We start from the raw sequence: 21,514 nt of genomic DNA, 5'->3' as shown, positions 1-21,514 counted from the left end.
TTTCTGAAAATTGCCCTGGTAGTTTTTGTGTAATCCTGCTGACAGACAAACAAACAAAAGAGGGCAATGAAAACATAACCTCCCCAGCAGAGGTAATTATATTATCCATATACACTGACTCAACCACACTCTCACACAGAAAATATGCTAATTCAAGCAATCAATGCTTCACTCTCCTCTCTCTCTCGCTTCCAATCCCTCCACCATAAAACATATTCCCCTTCATCATCATCTTTCTCTATTTCCCATCCTTCATCTTCCCTTTTTTCCTTCAAACCAATCTTTCCTTTGCCACCCTGCCTCATCATTCACCAGCTCATTTTATGCCCCAAATTCTCGTTTTCTCTTTCACTCCCATTGCTTCAAATTAACATCTGCTGACTGGCCTGCAACTCCCATAACCTGTTCCACACAAGAGGAAGCACTGACACACACACCATCAGTGTATTCGCATGAACAATAATATTTCATTTATATTCGGGATACTCTGAAAACTGTTTAGAAAACCCTGAATAGCCAGTGTATGCTGATAAAAGCTGGCATATGAACATCACATCCTGTCGGGTTGCTCAGTTTGGAATTGTGGAACGTCACACAGTGATGAATATCAAAATAAAGCACCATTACTGAACGCAGTGGGCTAACTGTAAAACGTCTGTCCCCACGTCTAAAATGAGGCCTCGGCTCGTATGCAGAATGTTAATGTGAATACACGCACTGTTTTAGCCACATACACACACACACACACACAATGGTGGCTCACAGGGTGTACAGCGAGGTTGTGATAAGGACAGCAGCGTGACTGACAGGATCATTAAAACCACGAGCACCGTGTTACTTATCTGTGCACCCGACACCTCATTCGGCATCCTGTGTGTGTTTCGTGTGTGCTCGTGCATTTCGTCTCGTTAAAGGAGCTGAGATGATTATCTCAACCCAAAGTGTTTGTCTCTGGAGATGTACATTTCTCACTGCTGATGGTACATCAAGTAGGCTTCTGCCTTCATCCTCCACAACAACAACAACAGCCCCCCACTGCTCATCCCAAGACTGCAGTCCCCAGCTTGAGGAACGATTGCACATTGGATACTCTGCACATATATGTTTCATTATTTTACTGCTGCAAGACACACTCATACATACTCACATATTTAGGAGAGAATAGTTCGTACTGAGTACAACTGACGGCCTCCAGTCGGAAGTGGGCCGAAACCTGCATCAGATTATAACTTTGAGAACATCTTACTGCTTTCTGACCCCCTGACCTACACAGGTTCTACTTGTTCATTGATTCTTGGAAACTCGTAACATCTAACATCTAGGTTTGGTCCATTTCCTCTCCCTCTCAACACCTCTCATTATTTTTGTTTTCCTCTTTGTCCAAATTGTTCTAGAGAGGAAGACTTTTTTAAGTGGGTGTTCGGTATATCTGGATAACAACACTGTCAAAACGATACACACACGAATATCTGTCTTAAGCTATTGCATCACCCTGTATAAAAACCCCTGCCGTTAAATTAATTAACTAGGTGGAACAAGAACAGGGTACACACACACACACACACACACACACACAAGTAGTGTGCCTGTCATGCTGACATAGGCCATGAGTCACTTTCCTGTCCATCCTTCCATCACACCATCTCTCCATCTCTCCCCCTCTTCACCGGGGTTTTAATTACAGAACCACAGAGGAGCCTCATTACAGAGAGAGAGATGGGGAGAGAGAGAGAGGGATCCCTTTGCAACTGAATACTAAATATAATAATTTCAGACACAACCAGTCGCAGCCAGAATTAATCATAGTACTGATTCATTATCAAATCCTCTTTATCAAAACCCATGAGTATAAGAGTCTGTTGGCATGATAGTTTGAGTTTAGCCAAATATGTGTCATCCTAATCAGTCCTGCTACAAGGTTAGATCCTTCAAATTAACCAATCACATCCACAAGTATAAATATAACATTAAAAGTTGGGTTAGAAAAACACTGTGAAGCCGAATTGCGTCCAAATTCAATTAACTGCACCAGTGAATCGTTAAGTGACCTTCATAATGTTTGTCTCCATAAGCAGCCTCTGGGCAGCTTGAGTACAGCCTTCCCTTCATGCGCTTTCTACTTCAAAATTCTCCACTTTGGCTTAAACACAGTTTCTTCACACTAAGTATCTAATTCAGAATTTTTAGGTTTGGGAATTTTGTAGCCTTGGCCTTTAAACACAGCCCACTTGTAGTGGATTGAAATTATCAAAGAGAAGGAGTTGAAGGGAGGAGCAACAGTAGCAAAAGGTTGCAGCTAGGAGTTCATGAGGGGATGCTTCTGATAAGAGAGAAAAAAAAAAAGTGTAAGAAATAAAATAAAAACTTTTCATCTGGATGACAGATTGAAATAAAATATAGAAAGAGACCAATGGTGAAAACAAACACCAGTAACAGTTTGTGTGGCTTTTCCCTGTTGGAGCTCCCTAAAGGAAGAGAGGACACTCAGGGAAAGACACTGATGTCATTTTACTACTATTTGGAAGATATCTGCAGTCGCTTATGCAGCTAGCGTATCTACTCACCTCTGGAATGGACCTGTGTCCTGTAACTGTTGAAATATTCTCTTTTGTCGCCATTTATTAACATGAGCCGGGGGGGGGGGGGGGGGCAGTCTGGAGCTGTGAGTGTGTAACATTAGTGTGCTAGTTAGCAAGTTAGTTAGTCAAGTCAAGTCAATTTTATTTGTGTAGCGCCAAATCACAACAAAAGTTCTCTCATGACACTTTCCAAGTAGAGCAGGTCTGGTACCACGCTCCTTCAGTGAATCTACACCCAACACTTCTCCACCAGCAAGCACATCCTGCAACAGCGGCGACGAAAACCTTCCTTTTAACAGACAGGAACGTCGAGCAGACCCAGGCTCAATGGGGACGGACGTCTGCTGGGGGGGAGGTAGATACTGAGCAAGTTTCCAAGATAGTAGTCTTATGAATTTTTTTTTATTATTTATTTTTTTCTGGAAATGAGGTTACTTGTTTTGTAGGTGGTGGTTAAGAAACGTCTCCCAGACCTACGGTACATCTGAGCACTGGTGATATTTTTGTCATGCTGTTAAATAATGGATTGCAGCTGCTCCAAAAAAACACTGCCATAGATTCAGTTGGCAATTAATTAAGAGCAGTCATTTGAGAGGGAAAAAGTGTCACTGTTCAGTGCATACACCTGCGCTTGTATCAGGGGGTGGCGAGTTGCATCCAATTTGGCATTTGTTTTGTTTTTAGGGGAGACCAGACAAAAGGTTTGAGAGAATCACAACTCCACATGTCTGCCAGTATTCCGGTCTTTGACTAAACACTCCCTGGACAATATCCCCCCCCCCCCCCCCCACATTTGAAGTTGGGGAATATCTATCCCCATGGAGAACCTGAGGTGATGTAGACCCACATCATTATGTTGCCATGTTGGAAAGGTTTCTATGGTGTTCCCTAAAGCCCACCAAGGCATGATGCTGCAAAATTAAAAAAAAAAGAAGAAGAAAGAAACAAAAACCCAAACATCTTGAGTGCATGATGAGAGCGTTGCTTTACATGAGAATAAAGAGGGTTCTCTGTTGCTGTATTTCAGTGTTTCAACGAGGGCTGGCAGGTGTCGGGGTCTGCAACACTGCGATGCTCTAACATTCTCACAAAACACAGAGATTCCACCCCGCAAAAACACAAGCACACACTCAATCTCTCCAGGGACACTAAAATACCTCCAATTAGACGCACCACAGAACAACTGGGATGGGACCTGGAGCAACAACACACACAAACACACACACACACTGATGCTCACACACATACAGTCACATATGCACAGAAATATCCACGGCAGGCTCTCATTTAAGACTCAGTGATGTGGAAAGGAAACATCTGGTCGGGAGGAAAGACGATTAGGGAGAGAAACAAATGACACACTCCAACGCAAAAATACCAACACAAACATTGTTACCAAGCACGCACGCACACACACACACACACACACACACACACAGGTGTCAGTGTCCATCCAACTCTTCACATCATATATTCTGATCTCATTAAATGAGCAGCAACCTGTATATCTAAAGACTCATCAGCCATAAACGGATTTCAAAGTCATGTGTCTGTTATCACTATCCACGTTCCCAACGGAGAGTGGATATGAAAGTGCAAGTGTGTGTGTGTGTGTGTGTGTGTGTGTGTGTACAGTATATGATACTGTGTGGGTGCGGGTTATGCCGAGGTCAGCTGAGTCAGATGCTGACAAGAGCTACTCAGTCACTTGGTAGAGCTGTAGGGTAAAAGCCCTGCTCGATGTAAGCAGGTCAGGGAACGAGGACAAATGGGAGAAGTGGAAGGGTAGAAAATGGCAGACATGACAGGAAGGGTAATCAAACTTAGAGTCTCCCCTCCAATCAGCAGTCAAAGGTAATCAAAGTCAGACTACCATACTACTGGCCCCCCCCCCCCATGAAAGCATATAAGTCTATTTTCCAACACATTTATGCACCAGGAGCCAATCTGTCCCTTAGCTCTCTTTCTGGCATCATCTCTTCCATGTTCGCCGTGCATCAGTGCTTCGTCTCTGCTTCGTGATTGCTCTCCTCTATGTTTGTGCTTTATTCGGGTGCATCACTGTGTGTGCAGTGCTTGAGAAAATAACTACACCCCCTCAACCCCCCTCCCCATTGTCACTGTCACTGAATTTATAACTCAAATCATTACTGTGCAGAACTACAAAGCTTCAAAGATGAGTTGGAAATTTTCCACCAACTTTCCTGTATTCAAATGACAATGCCAGAAGTTATTTCGAGAAACTTTATTGTCAGGAGTTTACATTTTGCCAGAAAGTAATTATGAAGGTGCATTATGTAGAGCATTAACAAGAGCTGGGGATAAGACCAATTTCAGACTGTGAGATCAGTTTACTAATAGTGAGGAGGACTACTCAGTGTGTGAACACGAGAGAGGAGTGTCCAACTTCAAGATGTTTCAAGTGCATCAAGGTTAAAAGCCTAACAGTCGGAACATTTTTGGAGATTTCTGCATCAATTTTGAGCATCCTTTTTCAAAAAAAAAAAAAACTAAAAAAAAAAAACTGGAGGTCTTAAAACTCGGCCAATTATGGGAGTGAAATAATTAATCACAGGAGTACCCTTTTAAAATGAAGCAGAAGTGCTTCTATATATGCGTGTAATATCCTAAGTTATTTTTGCAGTTCAGCAGTCATTAACAAGCGTGACATTACTTCTCTATAGAAAAGATAAAGGCAGCTGATCAACTTGGGGCCCAAAGCTGAGATAGCATTTTAAGTGCTACAGTAATTGTATCAGCACATACGCATCTGCCACAAGCTCCAACCCTCGTTTCTCTCCTCTCTTCTGCTGCTCTCTTATCTTCTGTTCCCTTCACTGCTTGATCCGAGTCTTTCTACCTTGCATCTCTTCTTCTTTCCTCACCGCTTGTCTTATGTGTTATCCTTTATTTGAGATCTATACTTGTGGGCTCATATTTCTTAAGACTTTTAACTTCTTTATCTTTTGGTGTCCACGGTCTTTCTTTATTCTGTTAAAGACTTGGCTTGTCTTTGATGATGTCCAGACATGCTGAGTGATTCTGGGCGTGGATCTTTTGAATGTGTATGCGTGTGTATGTTTGCATGTCTGTGTGCTTTTATGTGCCTGTGTATGTCTCCCGCTAGTGAGTGCGCTCTTTCGGGGGTTTTGGCTCTAATGGTCTGATGTGAAAATCTACAAAGACCACCACTGCTGTGAACTGAAGAGAAGCATACAGACACACGTAAGCCGCTCTCTGAGCAACGAGGAGAGAGACTGCTGCTTTGATTGACAGGCTGACGTGTGTGTGCGTGCGCGAGTGTGTGAATTAAAGAGAGAAAGAGAGGGACAAATAATAGCAGGTATGCATGGAGCTTAATTAATTTTAGTTGGGATACTCATCTCCAGTCACTAACAGAAATACCCTGAGGCAACTGTCTTTCCCTTTACTGAAAACACACACACACACACGCACGCACGCACACAAGTCAGTCAGTCGTCAGCAGCAGCAGCAGCAGCAGCAGCAATGACTGGCTGAAAATGTCTCTTTATAACACCATATATTGTAAGTGGCATTAAAAAGCTCCAGGAGCTGTTTATTTTAGAGGAGCGCTGTACTTCCAGTGATTACAGTGTGACCTCTCACCAAGCTGCTGAGCTGCTATCAATTGTGGCTACTCCAGTCAGACCATGGCTGACAGTTAGTGCCTTTTCTTTTGCAGTAGGCTTTGCAACACTTACAGGACGGTGGTCACAGGCATGCAGATAATGGATGGGTCAAGTAGGCGGGTCAAGACGCCATTTTTCTCACAGGCTTTGTTGTTCAGCCAAAAGATTTCTGACCGTCAGTGGGTACCCAGCATGAGTGTGACAAGCAGGTCGTATATAGAGAGAGGTGATCTTCGCAAGCAGCAGTCCCCACAGTAACAGGTTGTTAGTCCTATTCTCAGTCTACACCCGTGACTCACTTCATTAATTCTTTTTTCAGTCCCTTGTCCAATCCTTTTTCCTCCCCCTTTTCTTCTCTATTGAGTTTAATTCAAATACGAAAGAGGAGAACAGAAAGTAGGTTTCTCATTTATTCTAGGGATTTTATGGAAAGACAACATTTTTATAAATATAAAATTTGACTAAAAGCTATGCACTTCTGTCTTCTGATCCAATACCGGCAGCTTAATGGAGGAGAACATGGAAAAAGAAGAAGGGAGGAGCGGAAATGGAATGAGACAGACTGGACGGGGAGAACAAAAACCAATATTTGTGTGAATTCAGTCACATGTTATCGTGTGTCAGTTAACTTGGTGAAAAAACAGAGCACACGACTTCTATGTTATGCTCTGTGGGGCTGGAAATGATTATTCAGATTTGTCATTTACATCAGAATTGTAAGAAAAAAAACATACATTTAATTGAGGAAATTAATAATCAGATGGGATTTTTTTAAGTTTTCAATCCAAAATTCTAGTCTCCAATTGATTATTTTCATAGTGCTGAGATTCAGCATCAGTGTGCTTTTATGTATAATAGAGGTTCATACTGTGTGATCTTAATATATTTTGCATTTCAATAACCAACCTACTGGATGAAGAACAACTTCAAATTCAGGAGTGAAAAGCCTTCTTTGAATGTTTCTTCTTTTGCGTGGACTCTTTTTTTCTTCTCAGGTTTCTATTCTATTCTATTTCTTCTTAATGTCAATTACAGATAACGAAATCAAACCTGCTGTTTTATAGCACGGGATATTTACCCGAGGAAAGTTTACTGTAGAATAAAAAACACTGACAAACACATCCACGTGTGCACACAGACATTTACGGCCAAAGACTGATCAGTGAAGCCTAACTATGCCCTTACCATCCCTAAAAAAACACCCATGGGGGTACTCAACACTGACAGCTTTAACAAGGTAGAATGTGCGCGTATTTATGTGATTGTGTGTGTATCAGTGTGTGTTTGTCTGTGTGTGTGTGTGTGTGTGTGTGTGCATGCATTTGTGACAAAGGATGCCAAAGGATACAACCCTGTAAAGAGAATCTAATTAAAACTCTATGCAGCCACAAGGGACAGAGCATTCCCTCTCTCCTGCTCTCATTTAACCAGTGTGAACACTTCAGCTGAAGGACTGCTAGGCAGCAACTTCTTTCACCTCGCTTCCAAAGAATTATGGAGAGATGAAGATATCAGTCATGATGTTGCAATATTCAAATAGTCATTAAAATGTATCAAAAAATGGCACCATTTATGAGACTGTTGCCTCTTTAAGAAGATATTTGCTCCTTGTTTTTCGATCGGGGGATGAGTCATGTTGGTGCACTGCTAACCACAGACCATAACAAACCAGTAATTCTACCTTGCATATGTCCATTAATGTATCAGAAAAATGGGCTAAAACGGTCCCGAGGGGGTTCTCAGCGGTGTGAGGGATTGCTGCATCTCCATTCAGCTACAGAAGCAGCAGGCGTAGACTGGCTGCTGCGTACATGAATCCATGCTAGTGCTGAGATGCTGTAGAGTCCTAACTTGCTTTTATTCACTGATAGGTGCAGCTCATACCGCACACTCGGTGCTCCGTTAATGGTCCCTTACCGAGCTCAAATCTATAGTTCTGGTATATTTCACAGTTCTGAATCAGGGCCTCTCGTGTTTGGATGAACTGGTTTGTGAAAACGAATGGGCTTCATTAAGTTACTACAACTGACGATGAGATGTTGCATTTGCCCTGAACATCACGACAGAAGCCCAGATGAGGGTGCGACGTTCAGTGCAGGAAACCGGATCGTCCTGCAGAAACTGCAGAGAGACCTAAGCTCTGGACCAGGACCTGGACAGATGCACTGATACTGAATTAACTACATTAACTCAGCAGTTTACTCACTTGACTGGCAAGACTCAGCAAGCCACACAGGTCACAACTAAATATTGGGAGCCTTGTTTTTGTTTTTGGTGTTTTTGTAGGTATACTGGTTTCAGATATCTGCTAATTCATTTTTGACATATCGTGGATCAGACGCTTTATTTGGCTCTAAAAAAACCAAACAAACAGGTTTTTCCTCCCTATGCCCCATCCCTCCATCGAGTTTCAAGAAAATCAGTAAATAGATTTCATAATCCTGCTAACAGACATTAAACACTGAAACACACAACATTAGGAGAGCTAGCAGCCCCTCACCATTCCTCATATAAACGCAACAAGGAACCTTAAGGATCTATCCAAGGTGCACCACATGACACCGAAAGCTGTGCTGCTGTGCTGTGTACAAACATGGATATTTTTTTCCCCCCAAACAATAAAAATCACAGTAATTGCCGCTGCATTGAAGAAAAGACTATTGAACAAACTGAAATGGAAGGTGCTCATTTCCGTCTCAATACGCTTCCGCAGATGGCTCAACTTGGGAAAACAGCCACCGATTGTCTGACAGAGATTTTGATTGTACCTCCGATTGTGATGGAACACAGAAATAGTTTGCATTAATCAAATCACAAGGATGTCCGTTTTACAATAATATCCCCGCTTAAACATAACGGTTGTGCATATGGCGGCGACCACATTAACATACAAACTGTGGCGATAATACCGCAATTTAATCCGGCTCCCTGAAAGACTGAACAGGGTAAAATAAATGGATGAAAATTAGACTGCAGAATTTGCTTCACTTCGTCGTGAGATTTAACTAAGCTGCACAGAATCAATTTGCAGAGTTATTTGCTATTATACCCAAACCACTTATAATCAGGCAGCATGATTTTTTTTTCTTTCTATACCTGAGATGCTCAAGTAGACCGCAGGACTCATGACGTTCTCTCCTGTCACCTCATTTACAGCCTCCACATGGTAGCGTCCCGCATCCATTGTTGTGGTTGCCAAGACAACCAGTTGATTGTCCAAAGTGATTGCTCTGTAGGGCATAAACAAGACAAGCAGAGAACAAGGGATTACAAATAAAACAGCAACAAGCAAAAGCAAAACACGTCTTCTCCTGTTTCTCAGTCTCAGACAAGTACATTGCTCAAACTAAGACTCTGACAAGAGGAGAATATTTGGTACATGGTTCATTTAGAATTCATACCCGGGGAAGGAAACATTGAATACAAGCATCAGAAAGGAAAGAGGATTGAGAGAGATTAAATAAATCTCTCTTCCTGTCTCAGATTGATATGTGGCTCATTTTGTGCCTCTTTCATTCTTTTGGCCATTCGTGTTGTGTCTGTCTTTGTCTTCTGTTCTCCTTTCTTTATGCTGATCTATCCTCATTTCCCCACATACCAGCAGCAATCAATGCAACACAAGCATACAGTACACACGCACGCACGCACGCGATCTAACGATGTTCTCACATGGGCACACAGCGATAAGAGACAATCACTTATAGACTTTGTGTTGCAGGTGTTTCTCTGAGAAGAATAATAGAGATAGTTGTCTTTTGAGGGAGTTGGTGAGGGAGAGAACAGCAGGAGGAGGTGAGGGAGGGTAAAAAATATTTTGTAGCATTGAGATTTTCACATGTTTGAACATGTCTGTTTGGGAACAGATGCTGCCAGGCAGGAAGCATAAGTTGATGTTTTTATTGATGCTACTTGTGTTTTCAGCATGTCAGAGAATGACAATCCCCCAGTATTCTAACCTGAGAACTGGTAGTGAAATAAAATCAATATGACCAAAGGGAGAATAAAGCATATTAAAGTGTGATGACTGTCTTTTATTTTCAGTCGCCCTGCCACATATACACACACACACAGTGAATACGTACTGTTTAATCATCAGTCCCTGAGAAATATACTTGAGATTTTAGGCTACATAAATAACACATAACAAGATCGTCATTTCACCATACAGAGTACAACAACATTTCTCAGGATCAAGATGCAAAACATTAAACAAAGCACTATTCACATGAAACATTAATCAAGGAACTAGCATTCATACAAAAACGTCCCTAAGTCCCACATCATTAAGTGTGCAAGATGGTAAAAACAACATTGAAATTGTCTGGAGCAGGTAGAAATCAAATATGCAGTCAAGGAGGTATAAAGAAATATTCTAACAATAATAGAAGAAACAGGGCTTTGCAATCAGAATTGCCTGCAGCAAGTGAAATTCCACATTGGACTTGAAAAGTGAGGTTTTTTTTTTTTCCGCTTAACATGCATTCACTGAGATTACAACCAAAACAAACAATGCAAAATTACTGCCATTTGTACAAAATATCATTATTAGTGTTGTGTGTTTCATAAATTGTGCCAAAAAAAACAAAGGCAGACAGTTCCCCCCGAACATTTGATGACTCTGGCCACAACTCTCACCGGCCCAAAGGCATAAAACCACTCATTGCGGTGAAGATCGTTGACTCAGTTTGTCACAGTGATCGGGTTTCTCTTCGCTGGCACCTAGGCACCCACCTTCTTTGTTACTCCTGTTTAGATGAATTAAAAATAAACCACATGGACAGAGTGCTCCTTCTCTTTGCAGGTGAAGGCTCAAATAATTCATTACTGTGAGCTGACTGTGTGTGAGAGCACTGAAAACCTCATTGTGACATCAGTCGCTGCCACTCATCTGAACTGGGACAGAAAATCCGCCCTGGATTTTTAGCCTAAACCAGCCGACCAACAATGATCATCCATCTTCCCTTAATATTTGTACCACGGCTGTCTGTCTAAAAAACACTTAAGCTGTGTAATGAATTAGAAGGAATCAAGGAGGATTATGCGAAGGAACTAAATAAGTGCTAAACAGTAAGTTTTGCACATTTGGCAGCATCTGCCTGATGGGTCTGTCTTTTTTTTGGCCCGCTATTTCTCTGTGCCTCCTTTGCATTTTGTCTTATCAATTTTGGCACTGTTCTTTTTTCTTTTTTTGCAGATGTGCTGTTTAATGAAGGCACGGAGCCAACGGACCGATGTTCAAAGATGTGTTTCGGCTGAGTAAATTATCAAAAAATAAATAAATAAATAAATAAAGAGCCGATCTGCCATTTTTTTAATGTGCTGTCAAAAAGACAAAAACACAGACCCAAACAAAAAAGACAGAAAAGAGGAGACAACTGTGTTGACCCCAAAGGCACAACAGCTCGCCAAGAAAAGGTGTGATATGCCAGATGATCAGTCCAGCTCTGGTGCTGAAGGAGCACATACTTACATAAAATAGTAGATCCAAACAAAAAGAACTGGAATATACAAATTCCACATCTTTGCATGAGGCTATGTTGCAACCAGTCAGTCACAGATATAGATATAGCCTGTGGATGGAACACAATATTGTGGTTCTGGAACTCAAACAGCTGAACTACAAGTAACATGGTGGGAGATAAGAGATGCCGCATGTCTCTCTTTTTGTGCGGCTGGTCTATTTTTTTTTCCCTCCCCTTTCTACGCATGGCTACTCGGCCCTCCAACCGAGCAGAGCACGGCTGGCATGCAGCCAACACGCAGCACAGACACAGCAGAAAAAGCCTCCACCTTTCTAACATGATGCGCTGCAAATGTGCTTGGTGTATTTTAAGCGACATACCTCAGAACCACATGCCTGTTGGCAGAGGATCGAAGAATTTGTGAAGTGGGTGTGAGGGGTCCCTGACAGTGTTCAGTACCGTGTGAAGCCACTGGCTCTGGTAAAACTCCTGATTAGAGCATAAAGAGACACTCAGGATCTTGTCAGCTTCTCTAACTACCCTCTGCAGGGTGTTAGTATCACTGTTACTGCAGCAGGAGTACCAAGTGGTGATGCAATATGTCAGCGCACTCTCAACTGTGCCTGTGTTTAAGGTTGTGAGAATGTTAGGAGGGACATGTTGCCCGCTTCAGTTTCCTCAGAAAATAGGATCTCTGCTGAGCCTATTTGATAATCCTGGCGATGTTCATGGACGAGGTGAGTTAGTCTGAGCTCTGCAGCCCAGAGATCACTGCTCTCTCCACTGTGATGCCACAGATGCCGAGGATGTGTGTGCTTAAATTGTCTCCTCAGACGTCGATGATATCATTCCCTAAGTCCTGTAAGTGCTGAGCACCAGATTATTGTCCGTACACCAGCCCATCATGTGTGTGACCTCCCAATACTCTGCTTCATCACCGCCGACTACCACTGGGGTTTCATCCACTAATTAGACCTGGCATTAACACGTGTCCTGAGTGATCCCCTCACGGGCGAACAGCTCAAAGTATGAGTTCACACCACCATTACAGTGTGTGCATATGTCTCAGGCGACCACTCATGAGATCTCTTCATTTTTTTTAAAGTCCAAAGCATGGTGGTGTATTTTCTGATATTGGCATGTATGTCTTGTCAAAAGTGTCCTTGTTACAGCTCTATAGGCCAGCCTCCAGCCCTCTGCCAGAAACAGGTTGTTTGGAGTGCAATGGAATCATCACACTCGTAAGAGTGAGAACACCCTCAGGAGAGGAGTATGCAGACAGACAGACGCGAGGGGGTAGTTACAATTTCACTGAAACCCCCTGTCATGCGTTCAGGGGCTTCAAATCTGAACAGATCATTGTATCACTGGAGCAAAGAGGAAGCAAGCCCCCACCAACATGACTAGGTTCTCTTATTTCACAGTTTGTTCGTTAGCAGTCACATCAGAGACACGAATAAACCTGCACGAGCACTGAGAGCACCAGTTCTCCATAACATGAACTCTTTAAGCCATCATTAATAACAACAAGTGGCACATGCTATCATTCCTTCATGTATCATTTGTACATTTATCCATCCATCCATCCATTTTCTGTGCTGCTTATCCGTTAAGGGTGGGGGTGGAGCCTATCCCAGGTGACATTGGGTGAGAGGCGGGGTTCACCCTGGACGGGTCGCCAGTCTGTCGCAGGGCCATCAGGAGCAATTAGGGGTTCAGTATCTTGCTCAATGATACCTGGACATGGTCACTGGGGGAAGTGAGGATTGAACCAGTGACCCTTAGGTTGCTAAATGGCCACCCTACCTCGGAGCCATGCCGCCCCCATTTGTACATTTATTAAATATTATATATGATACTGAGATATTTTCTTAAAGATACACTCTTAACCAAAGGGAGAGCAGTTTCAACAGAAACACACAACGCCACCCTGGCAGCGTCTGGCGGTACACGTAACCCTGGAGCGGGATGAATACAAAGCCTTGGGGGTTCCAGTTCTCAGCATGATGGAGCCTAAGGTTCTAATGCCAACATGAACTGCTTTGTCTCTGTGGGATAATAGTATTGAATTCCGATTTGTTTCGCCGTCTTTTCCTGCAGTGACTACAAAACTATCAGGGTCTGATGTCTGCAGCTCACCGATGCCATCATGTTGCTCCCTTGGAGCTTCTTTGGCATCGCCTTTGGCATTGGTAATGGTGGGGGGGCGGGGGTATGTACACAGCCACCAGAAAAACAATGGTGTATTCCCTCGGCAGAAGAAATGGCTGGCATTTCACAATGAGTACTTCTACCAGTGGAGAGCGACGTTTAGCAGAAACAGTAGCATTTACATACCAGGCTATTCTGACATAGACACAAAGCTCCCCTCCCCAGGTGTTAACCGAGTTGGCCGCCTCCCCGTCTGCCACAATGTTACTCCCTCTCAATGACTCGGCTTGTCAGGGCTGAGTCCAAATGGAGAACGAGGAGAATGTATTGTTGCCATCTTGTCGTGAGAGCGTCAACGTTCACTGCAGCTTCTTTCACAACCTGCTGCTGCTGTTGAATTCTCAGCTGTGTGCAGCACCTACGGCAACAAACCAAGAAAGGAGCTACAAACTGAACTATGGCAGAGGACAGGAGAGAAGCCCTCTTCCAGCATATAGTACAGAGCTGTTAGATGTACACGCACGCACGCACACACACACACACACGCGCACACACACACCTTCCTCAGGTCTAATTTTATTGTGTGTGATTTCCCAGGAGAACATCACCAAGAAGCAGAGCACCAACCCCAACATTGACACTCTATTTGTGGGAGTATTTGTCAACGTGTACATGTGTGTTGATTTGCTTGTGTAACCACATCTCACTCCCCAAAACACAGGGGCTTTAACCAGACCTTTCTACTGTTCTCTCTTACTTGTTCTAAAGCAGGAATGGATCTGTGTCTTCACTGAGGTCTATAATGCAATTTATAGCTGTTAAGCTCATTAACTGCATTGACCAACCCATTTTATTTCATCTGTTTTATTCAGCAGATGCTGATTAATAGACAGGGCAGGCATGCTTCTACTTGTCTATAGTGTCTGAGGGGGAGGATGGAGGGAGGAGGCTTGGAGGTTTCAGGGTGTCTGGGTCCACTAAGTTATTAACATTCAAATACAGAAGAGCTCAGCGGGCGGGTGTGAGAATGCAGTCAGACCAATTAGGATAGAACATTACCATGTGAACATGCACTGAGGTGAAAGTATTTGTCCATGTCCATATATTTTTCCTCATTTACACATCCAATTTAAAGTACTATTTACATGCGAAATTAGTGGTGATGACACAGGCTCACGCATCCATTTGTTACAAACTGGGGGGTCTCAGGCTACATTTCCAATTAAAGCTAAAAATGAAATGTTCATATCAAAAGAAACAGAAAAAAGAAATGAAATATGCCAATAAGAACCCCGGCAACAAAGATTAGAGGGCATCAATTCATGATGAATTCCTTTAAAAAAAATTGAATGGCCCTATTTTTTCTGAGTAGCTGGAGGGTGGTTATACAATCTCATCCTAGGAGTTACAATATTGTCTCTCTCTTTCAAACACACACACACAAACACACGCATGCAAGTGGATAGCAAAGCTTGCATCTTATCATGCTGACTGAGTAGCAATGTATAAGAAATCTAATTTAACATAAATTCAACATGCAACTTTCACCTCTTTTATTTTTACATTTAATTAGTTTGGACTAAATACTTTTTTTTTTTTTTAATTAAGCACAAATTCAATTGTAGAACACTGCAAAGTTGTGTGTGGTGCGTGCACGCATGCGTGTGTGTGTGACAGTTCATCCCCAGGCAGAAGAGGGAAATTAAAATAGTCTAATCAAATACATCCTATTCCCTTCACCTCCTGCATTCCTCCATGTATATAGCTCCACCCCCCCACCCCCCCACCCCCAAAAATAATGAAAAACTGTCCCTTCGACTCTCTCAAATCCCATTTTCCATTCTGATTCATTCCAGATTACTATCTGGCTGTTTCTTTCAATTTGCAATCCCCTTTTTCATGGTCTTCCTCACTGTCCTGTCCTACAGTAGCAAGCCTCCTCTCCCCCCTGACTTCTAAGAACCAAAGCACCAAGCCAGATTGGTCTTTCATTAAGTGTCTGGCCTCAAGACTCATTTCATAAACACTCATGGGTGTCTGCGCTGCAACACTGACTGCTAAACACACACCCATGCGAGTGTGCCAAACGCTAATTAGCACACACATGTTGCAGGCCAGAGGAAAAGCGAGAAAGTCAGTGAATGCATGAGTGTGTTCTTGGTGCATTTGTGTGTGTGTGTGTGTGTGTGTGTGTGTCAGGTCCTTCTTGGCCCCGTCTGCCCTGCCTCTCTATCTCTGATAGGCAGCGTGCCACCTCCTTAAACCACACTGCGTCTAAAAGAGAAAGGCTGGGGGTAAAGAGTGTGGCAGCAGGGCAGAAGGAGGGATACTCCACTGTAAACCGAGTCCAGACAGCAGGCATTTTGGCAGCTTTATCTCCAAAGTGAATGCCAGCAAGTCACCCACACATACAGTGAATACATACACACACACCTTCTCAATCTCATATCACACAGTGAGGAGCATTCACTGTTACTTGCAGCCGTTTTCACTGGATGTTTGCTTTGGTGTATAATTTCAGGGACACCTGAATATACTCTCTGTTGGGTTGATTGATAGGTAACGGACACAGGTTCATATCTGCTGAATGCCACACTGTGTGTGAAAGTGAGAGTGTGTATCTGCATTCATTATGTTTAAATGCTTTCCGAGCTCAGGACTTTGTAATTAGCTTAATACTGGCACTCTGTTGAGGTTTTCACATTTTTAAAGATTCCTACATTCAAAAATGGCCTGTCAGCTTGAGTTGTGGTGTGGTGGCCTCCGTCTGAGAGTAATTGGTAACTGTAAAACTGCTGCTGCTAAGTGCCTTGTTTGGTTGTGCAGGCGTAGGGAGGCAGAAAGCTTCTGAGGCATATTCATCAATATATGCTACAGAATGTTATCATATGTTATATTAAATCACATTATTTTGTTCCTTCTTGTTGTTCCGAAACAAACTAACATTAGTACATTTGTTAGATACTGTTGTCCAAAGCAACATTCAAATGAGACACAATCCTGCCTCCACACTTGGCAAGAAACATCGAACTGCTTCGAAAAACAGATTTTCATTTTCAGAAATGTGGGTTGGAGCATTATGTTTTTGAGTTGTAGATCCATCCGTCCGTCCATCTCATTTCAGTGAGCATTTTATCTCAGCAATGCCTTCAGGGAATTTCTTCAAATTTGGTACAAATGTTCACTTAAACTCAAAGATGAACCCTTTTGATTCATGGCAAAGGTCTAAACGAAACTCATTTTTTGGCAAACATTTCAGACAAATGTTTCATAGCATGAAATTATGAGGAAATGTGTTCTTTATATCCAGAAGATCTTCCATCAACTTCAGTGTATCACTACAATGTGCTGCAAAGGCACTCTTCTGGCCACTCTTCAACCCCCATTTCACGAAAGCCTGGAAATCCCTGGCGATGTGTCACCTCAGAAGAGCAACAGTCGCTGGTTTTAATAACCATTGTAATCAACTGAAGCAGACACACTGACCTTGTTTTCATTGTGCGAGACGCACATGTCACCATGCATCTACTGGGAGGTCCATTTCTCTGCTCTCATCACATGACAGTGCAGTTCTCCATGCATCTAAATGATGCCGCCCCCCCCCCCCCCAAAAAAAACCCTCTGTGCTGCAGGTGCCTTACAAGGTTTTCATAGTTGCAAAAAGTATTTATGCCTTTTTTAAAGAAATAGTAAATGGGTTTCATAGCTGAAGGAAAAATCTTTCCTGAACATCTAATTCGCATTATGAAATAAAAACAACATTCTCTCACAAGGACATGCAGACATTTTAAACTGAGCTGACTTTAAAATTTGAATGTGAGAGCATAAACCACGGAAAGACCAATGTGCATACATGAACTACTTTGAGAAAGTACTTCAGTTACAAGCTAATATTCAATCGGGACTTTCATGACAACAATAACCTTCCACTTCTAAATGTGCTTAAATGGGAAGTTTGTGATGGACTGGATCAGATTTTCCTTTACAAAAATTTAAGAAAATTTGGTTAAAATATGCAATGTATTTGGAGACCTGATTAATGAGGGTACGACGTGCATCCATTATAGCAAATGGATTTCAGTAAAAGTTGAAATTGGTTGCTTCGGTTGGCCCGAGTGCAAAGTCAGTCTCAATAAGAAAACGGTGTTTGTAGTGAATATTTTTAATCATTTCTAATGAGGCACCCCCCTCAGGGGCTGATGGCAACGCCTGAAAGCCAGATCCTGGTGCGATGCTTCGGGCACGAGGAGAAAATGGGAGGTTTTACATGATAATAAGTACCGTAGACCGCTGCGACGTAACAGCAGAGAAGAAGACCAGCGTATTACAGAGAGAACAACAACAGTCACATGTAGTTTTGGAAAATAAGATAGATCTGTTTTTGAAATGGGATTACACAGTTTGACTGAGCTAAGACTGAGAACTGGACAACTGCCAGGAGCTCTTGACACTTCGCTGCCAGTAGCCTGACAGTGACTGCTTTAGTGATTTTCCATGCATAGTTTAAATGAAGCCATTGTTCACAGAGTCTGGGGTGGAGGATTTGTTTTACAGTATATATTTGCTGAACATTCTTTAATCTTCCTGCTCAGTGAAATTGCCCTGCCTCTAAAATTATCTGTAGCAGAACGTTTGTTTAATTTTCAGCTGAAAAATGTGTTTGCGAAAGCCTAAAATAATTGAACGAGATTTGGTCTTCGTGAAACTTGAGATACACTTTCTTTTAATTAATAGATTTTCTTTTAATTAATGATCCCCCTCCCCCTCCATCTTAAAGAACGCATCCGGATGTTTTTTTTTCTCCCCTGAATCACAGCAGTACTGCAAGGCAATGGAAGCAACGGTAAAAATACAACCATGACGTTCAAGTAAAAAAGAAGCAAAACTGATGGCTAAAAACCACTGCTCATACTAAATATAACTGTAGTTTAATCACAGAGATTGAATAAATGTACTCATATTTTCAATAGTCAGTATTTGTAGTTGGTAAACACGGCATGAAGAGGAAAGAAAAAAAGAAGAAAACCAGTGTTTCCCCTAAACTCTTCACTAATATAATGCTGTCGTACAGTAACTGCAATTACGTGGTTTAAAAGTTAATGACTGCGATCTCAGTATTCTGCGTCTACTGCATTTGGCTCTGAACAAATTGCTCTCACGCAGGCTGACTCTGTCCAACAACTGGACCATCACACTTACATCACCACCACCATCATCATCCCTGCTGACGCTTGTTCTAAATAAATCCCTAAAACACCCAAAAGATAAAATGTCTGCTACCCTTTTATCTTGTAATAAACAAAAGGGAGGAAACAAAACGTCCACAGAACAATTCCACATCTCTATAATAAGCCTGTTGGAGCAGAACCAAATGAGAAGAAATAATGGAAACAGGCTTCTGATGCATTAAAAATGTGCATCAACTATTTAGAAGGCCTGGATTGTGTCTATCTCAATCTAAATCAATGCCAAAAAAAAAAAAAAAATGGACTACATTAAATGATAACAGGAAAGCGTGCCTGTTCATTAAAGTCACCCATCAGGGAAATCCAGAACCAACACAATCAGACCTACAAGATGCACGCTACCAGTACGCTGCCAAATTTATAAGGACACCTGAATTGAGTATGTAAACAATGCACTCATTCTACATTGCTTAATATGTCAATCCAAAACCACGGGCTTAATTATCTGCTTTTACAGCTCACCCTCCTCTGAGAAGGTCTTCTACAAGATGTTGAAAGCTGGCTGGAGGGATTTACTCCCGTTGAGCTGTGGGAGCATTAGTGAGCTGATGTAAGGCAATAAGACCTGGGTTCACACTCACCCCCGTGGAGTTGGATGGGGTTAAGATCAGGACTTTGTGGGGACCAGTTCCACTCCAGCAGGGAAAATAATTTCTTTACAGACCTCCCTTAGTGAACAGCGCTATTGTCATGTGAAGCAGGAGAGTGCCTCTTTGTTGTTAAAGGTAAGAAGCACATTTATAGCCTTAGCAACCCTGGAACAAATGTATGCAGAAGTGTGCTGATCATCTGGACCGTGCACAACTCCACTCACATGTTAAGAACTGCATCTCAACCTCTTGCCATGCCATATTCATAACTTTAAATTCAATCTAAACATCTTCAATTCTGCTTCGTGAATTCTGATTTTTCCACTCGGAGAAATACAGCCTGCTACTGCACATGAGACCAATAAAAAAAGAGGGAGAAAGAGAGAGAACAACGGTTACAACAGTAATGAACACTGATGTGTTTGTGAGAAATTTTAACAGCTTGCTCACTGGCTCAGAAAACATTTCACTACCTTCTGCCTTACACACTCAGCAGCTCTGTGACTAGTAATTAACGCAGTGCCTAAATCAGAGGCTCGCTTCCTCAATCACCTTTAGGGTTCCTTCAAACACTCCGATGGTCAAAGAAAGGAAGCTTTTCTGCGGCCCCTCACCAGCTTGGCAAGGTGCCACTAACAATACGTCCACCATAAAACACACACAGGTGAAGGAAGTACATGCCCACACAAACCATGCCGAGTATCCTTGTGTACATAAAGTACAACCTCAGGCCTGTAGACCAGAGACAGTGGGCGAGTTAAGGGTTAGGGGAGGCTGCTGGGCAGACTAGATTTATTTAATGTCCCCTGGCATGGCCTGCAGGACAGGCAGAGGGAAGTGGAAAGGCAACTGAACAGGAAAGGAAAGCAAAGCAGGTCAAGGGTGAGATGGAAGAAGGGAATATGAAGGGGGTGGTGAGGCTAGATGCTGAGCAAACAGCGGAGGGAGACTTTTCTTCTCACCCTGTTTGCTCAGCGACAGGAAGTTACTTCCTTTCTACATGTTTCTCCCTCATCTACACACACGTACGAGGGAACAAACATCTGTCATTACAGTTTTCACTTTTTTATGTTTCACGTTTAATGGTCTTTCAAGGAAGTAAAGAACGACCCACTCTTCTACCAGGGAGGCTGGATGGATGGTAACAAGTACTTGTGTGTGAGCATACAGCTTAGTGACTGTTGTAGGTGGATGGATCTCTAGAAGAATGGCTATTATCCTAATTAGCCCTAATTAAGTCTACTTCCAATTAACCACACAACTGGCTGCTACTTCTCTCGCTGTCTTTCTGTCTCATGCGATCTATCTTCATGTTTATCTCAGCCAGTGAAACACACCTTCATCTCTCAATGCCGTTCCCACCAGCTGCTCAGTTTAAGCGCCACAGTGAACAGAGACACTCAACCTATGACACGATTCACGTCTGGCATTACAATGTATTTTTTGTGATCACATAGCAATCAGATAGAACCAGACTGCATGCATTTACACCTCGTATTAATATGCATCACAAGGTTCCACATGGAGATCTGATGGTGAACTTTCCCACTCAACCAAATGTCACGTCTTCATCTCCTGATGAATGTCTGCATTTGCGGTGGCAGGTTTTCACCGTCACCTGGTTTGCACAGTGATTAAAAAAGAACAAGCCTCCTTCTACCCTCTCGCCATGCATGAAGTTGCACTGCTGCTGACATCTGCTTGCCTTTTGACCTTTTTTTATCATTAATAACTGGAACAGGCACAAAAGCAGAGGTGTACGTGGTGATTCACTGATGCTTTTACTCTATCTGTACTTAAGGCCACTGCCGTCTACGTTCCTGATGGTTTTGGCCC

The 21,514-nt window shown here is 42.6% G+C and overlaps 1 protein-coding gene across 3 annotated transcripts in view; it reads right to left on the bottom strand.

Moving 5' to 3' along the window:
- LOC147257793 (protein sidekick-1-like) overlaps nt 1-21,514 on the bottom strand; it is a 234,687-nt gene that overhangs the window by 105,301 nt on the left and 107,872 nt on the right. For all 3 annotated transcript variants that reach the window (XM_086211962.1, XM_086211963.1, XM_086211966.1), the window contains exon 5: nt 9,326-9,459. In XM_086211962.1, coding sequence (XP_086068088.1) covers nt 9,326-9,459 — 134 coding nt within the window. The remainder of the gene's footprint in view (nt 1-9,325; nt 9,460-21,514) is intronic.

The sequence above is a fragment of the Aulostomus chinensis genome, chromosome 8, assembly GCF_037954235.1.
Source record: "Aulostomus chinensis isolate RoL2024-O1b breed Wild chromosome 8, RoL_Achi_v1.0, whole genome shotgun sequence".
NCBI classification, from domain to species: Eukaryota; Metazoa; Chordata; class Actinopteri; order Syngnathiformes; family Aulostomidae; genus Aulostomus; species Aulostomus chinensis.
Note: the sequence above shows the minus strand (reverse complement) of the source record. Positions and strands in the feature narration are given on the sequence as shown.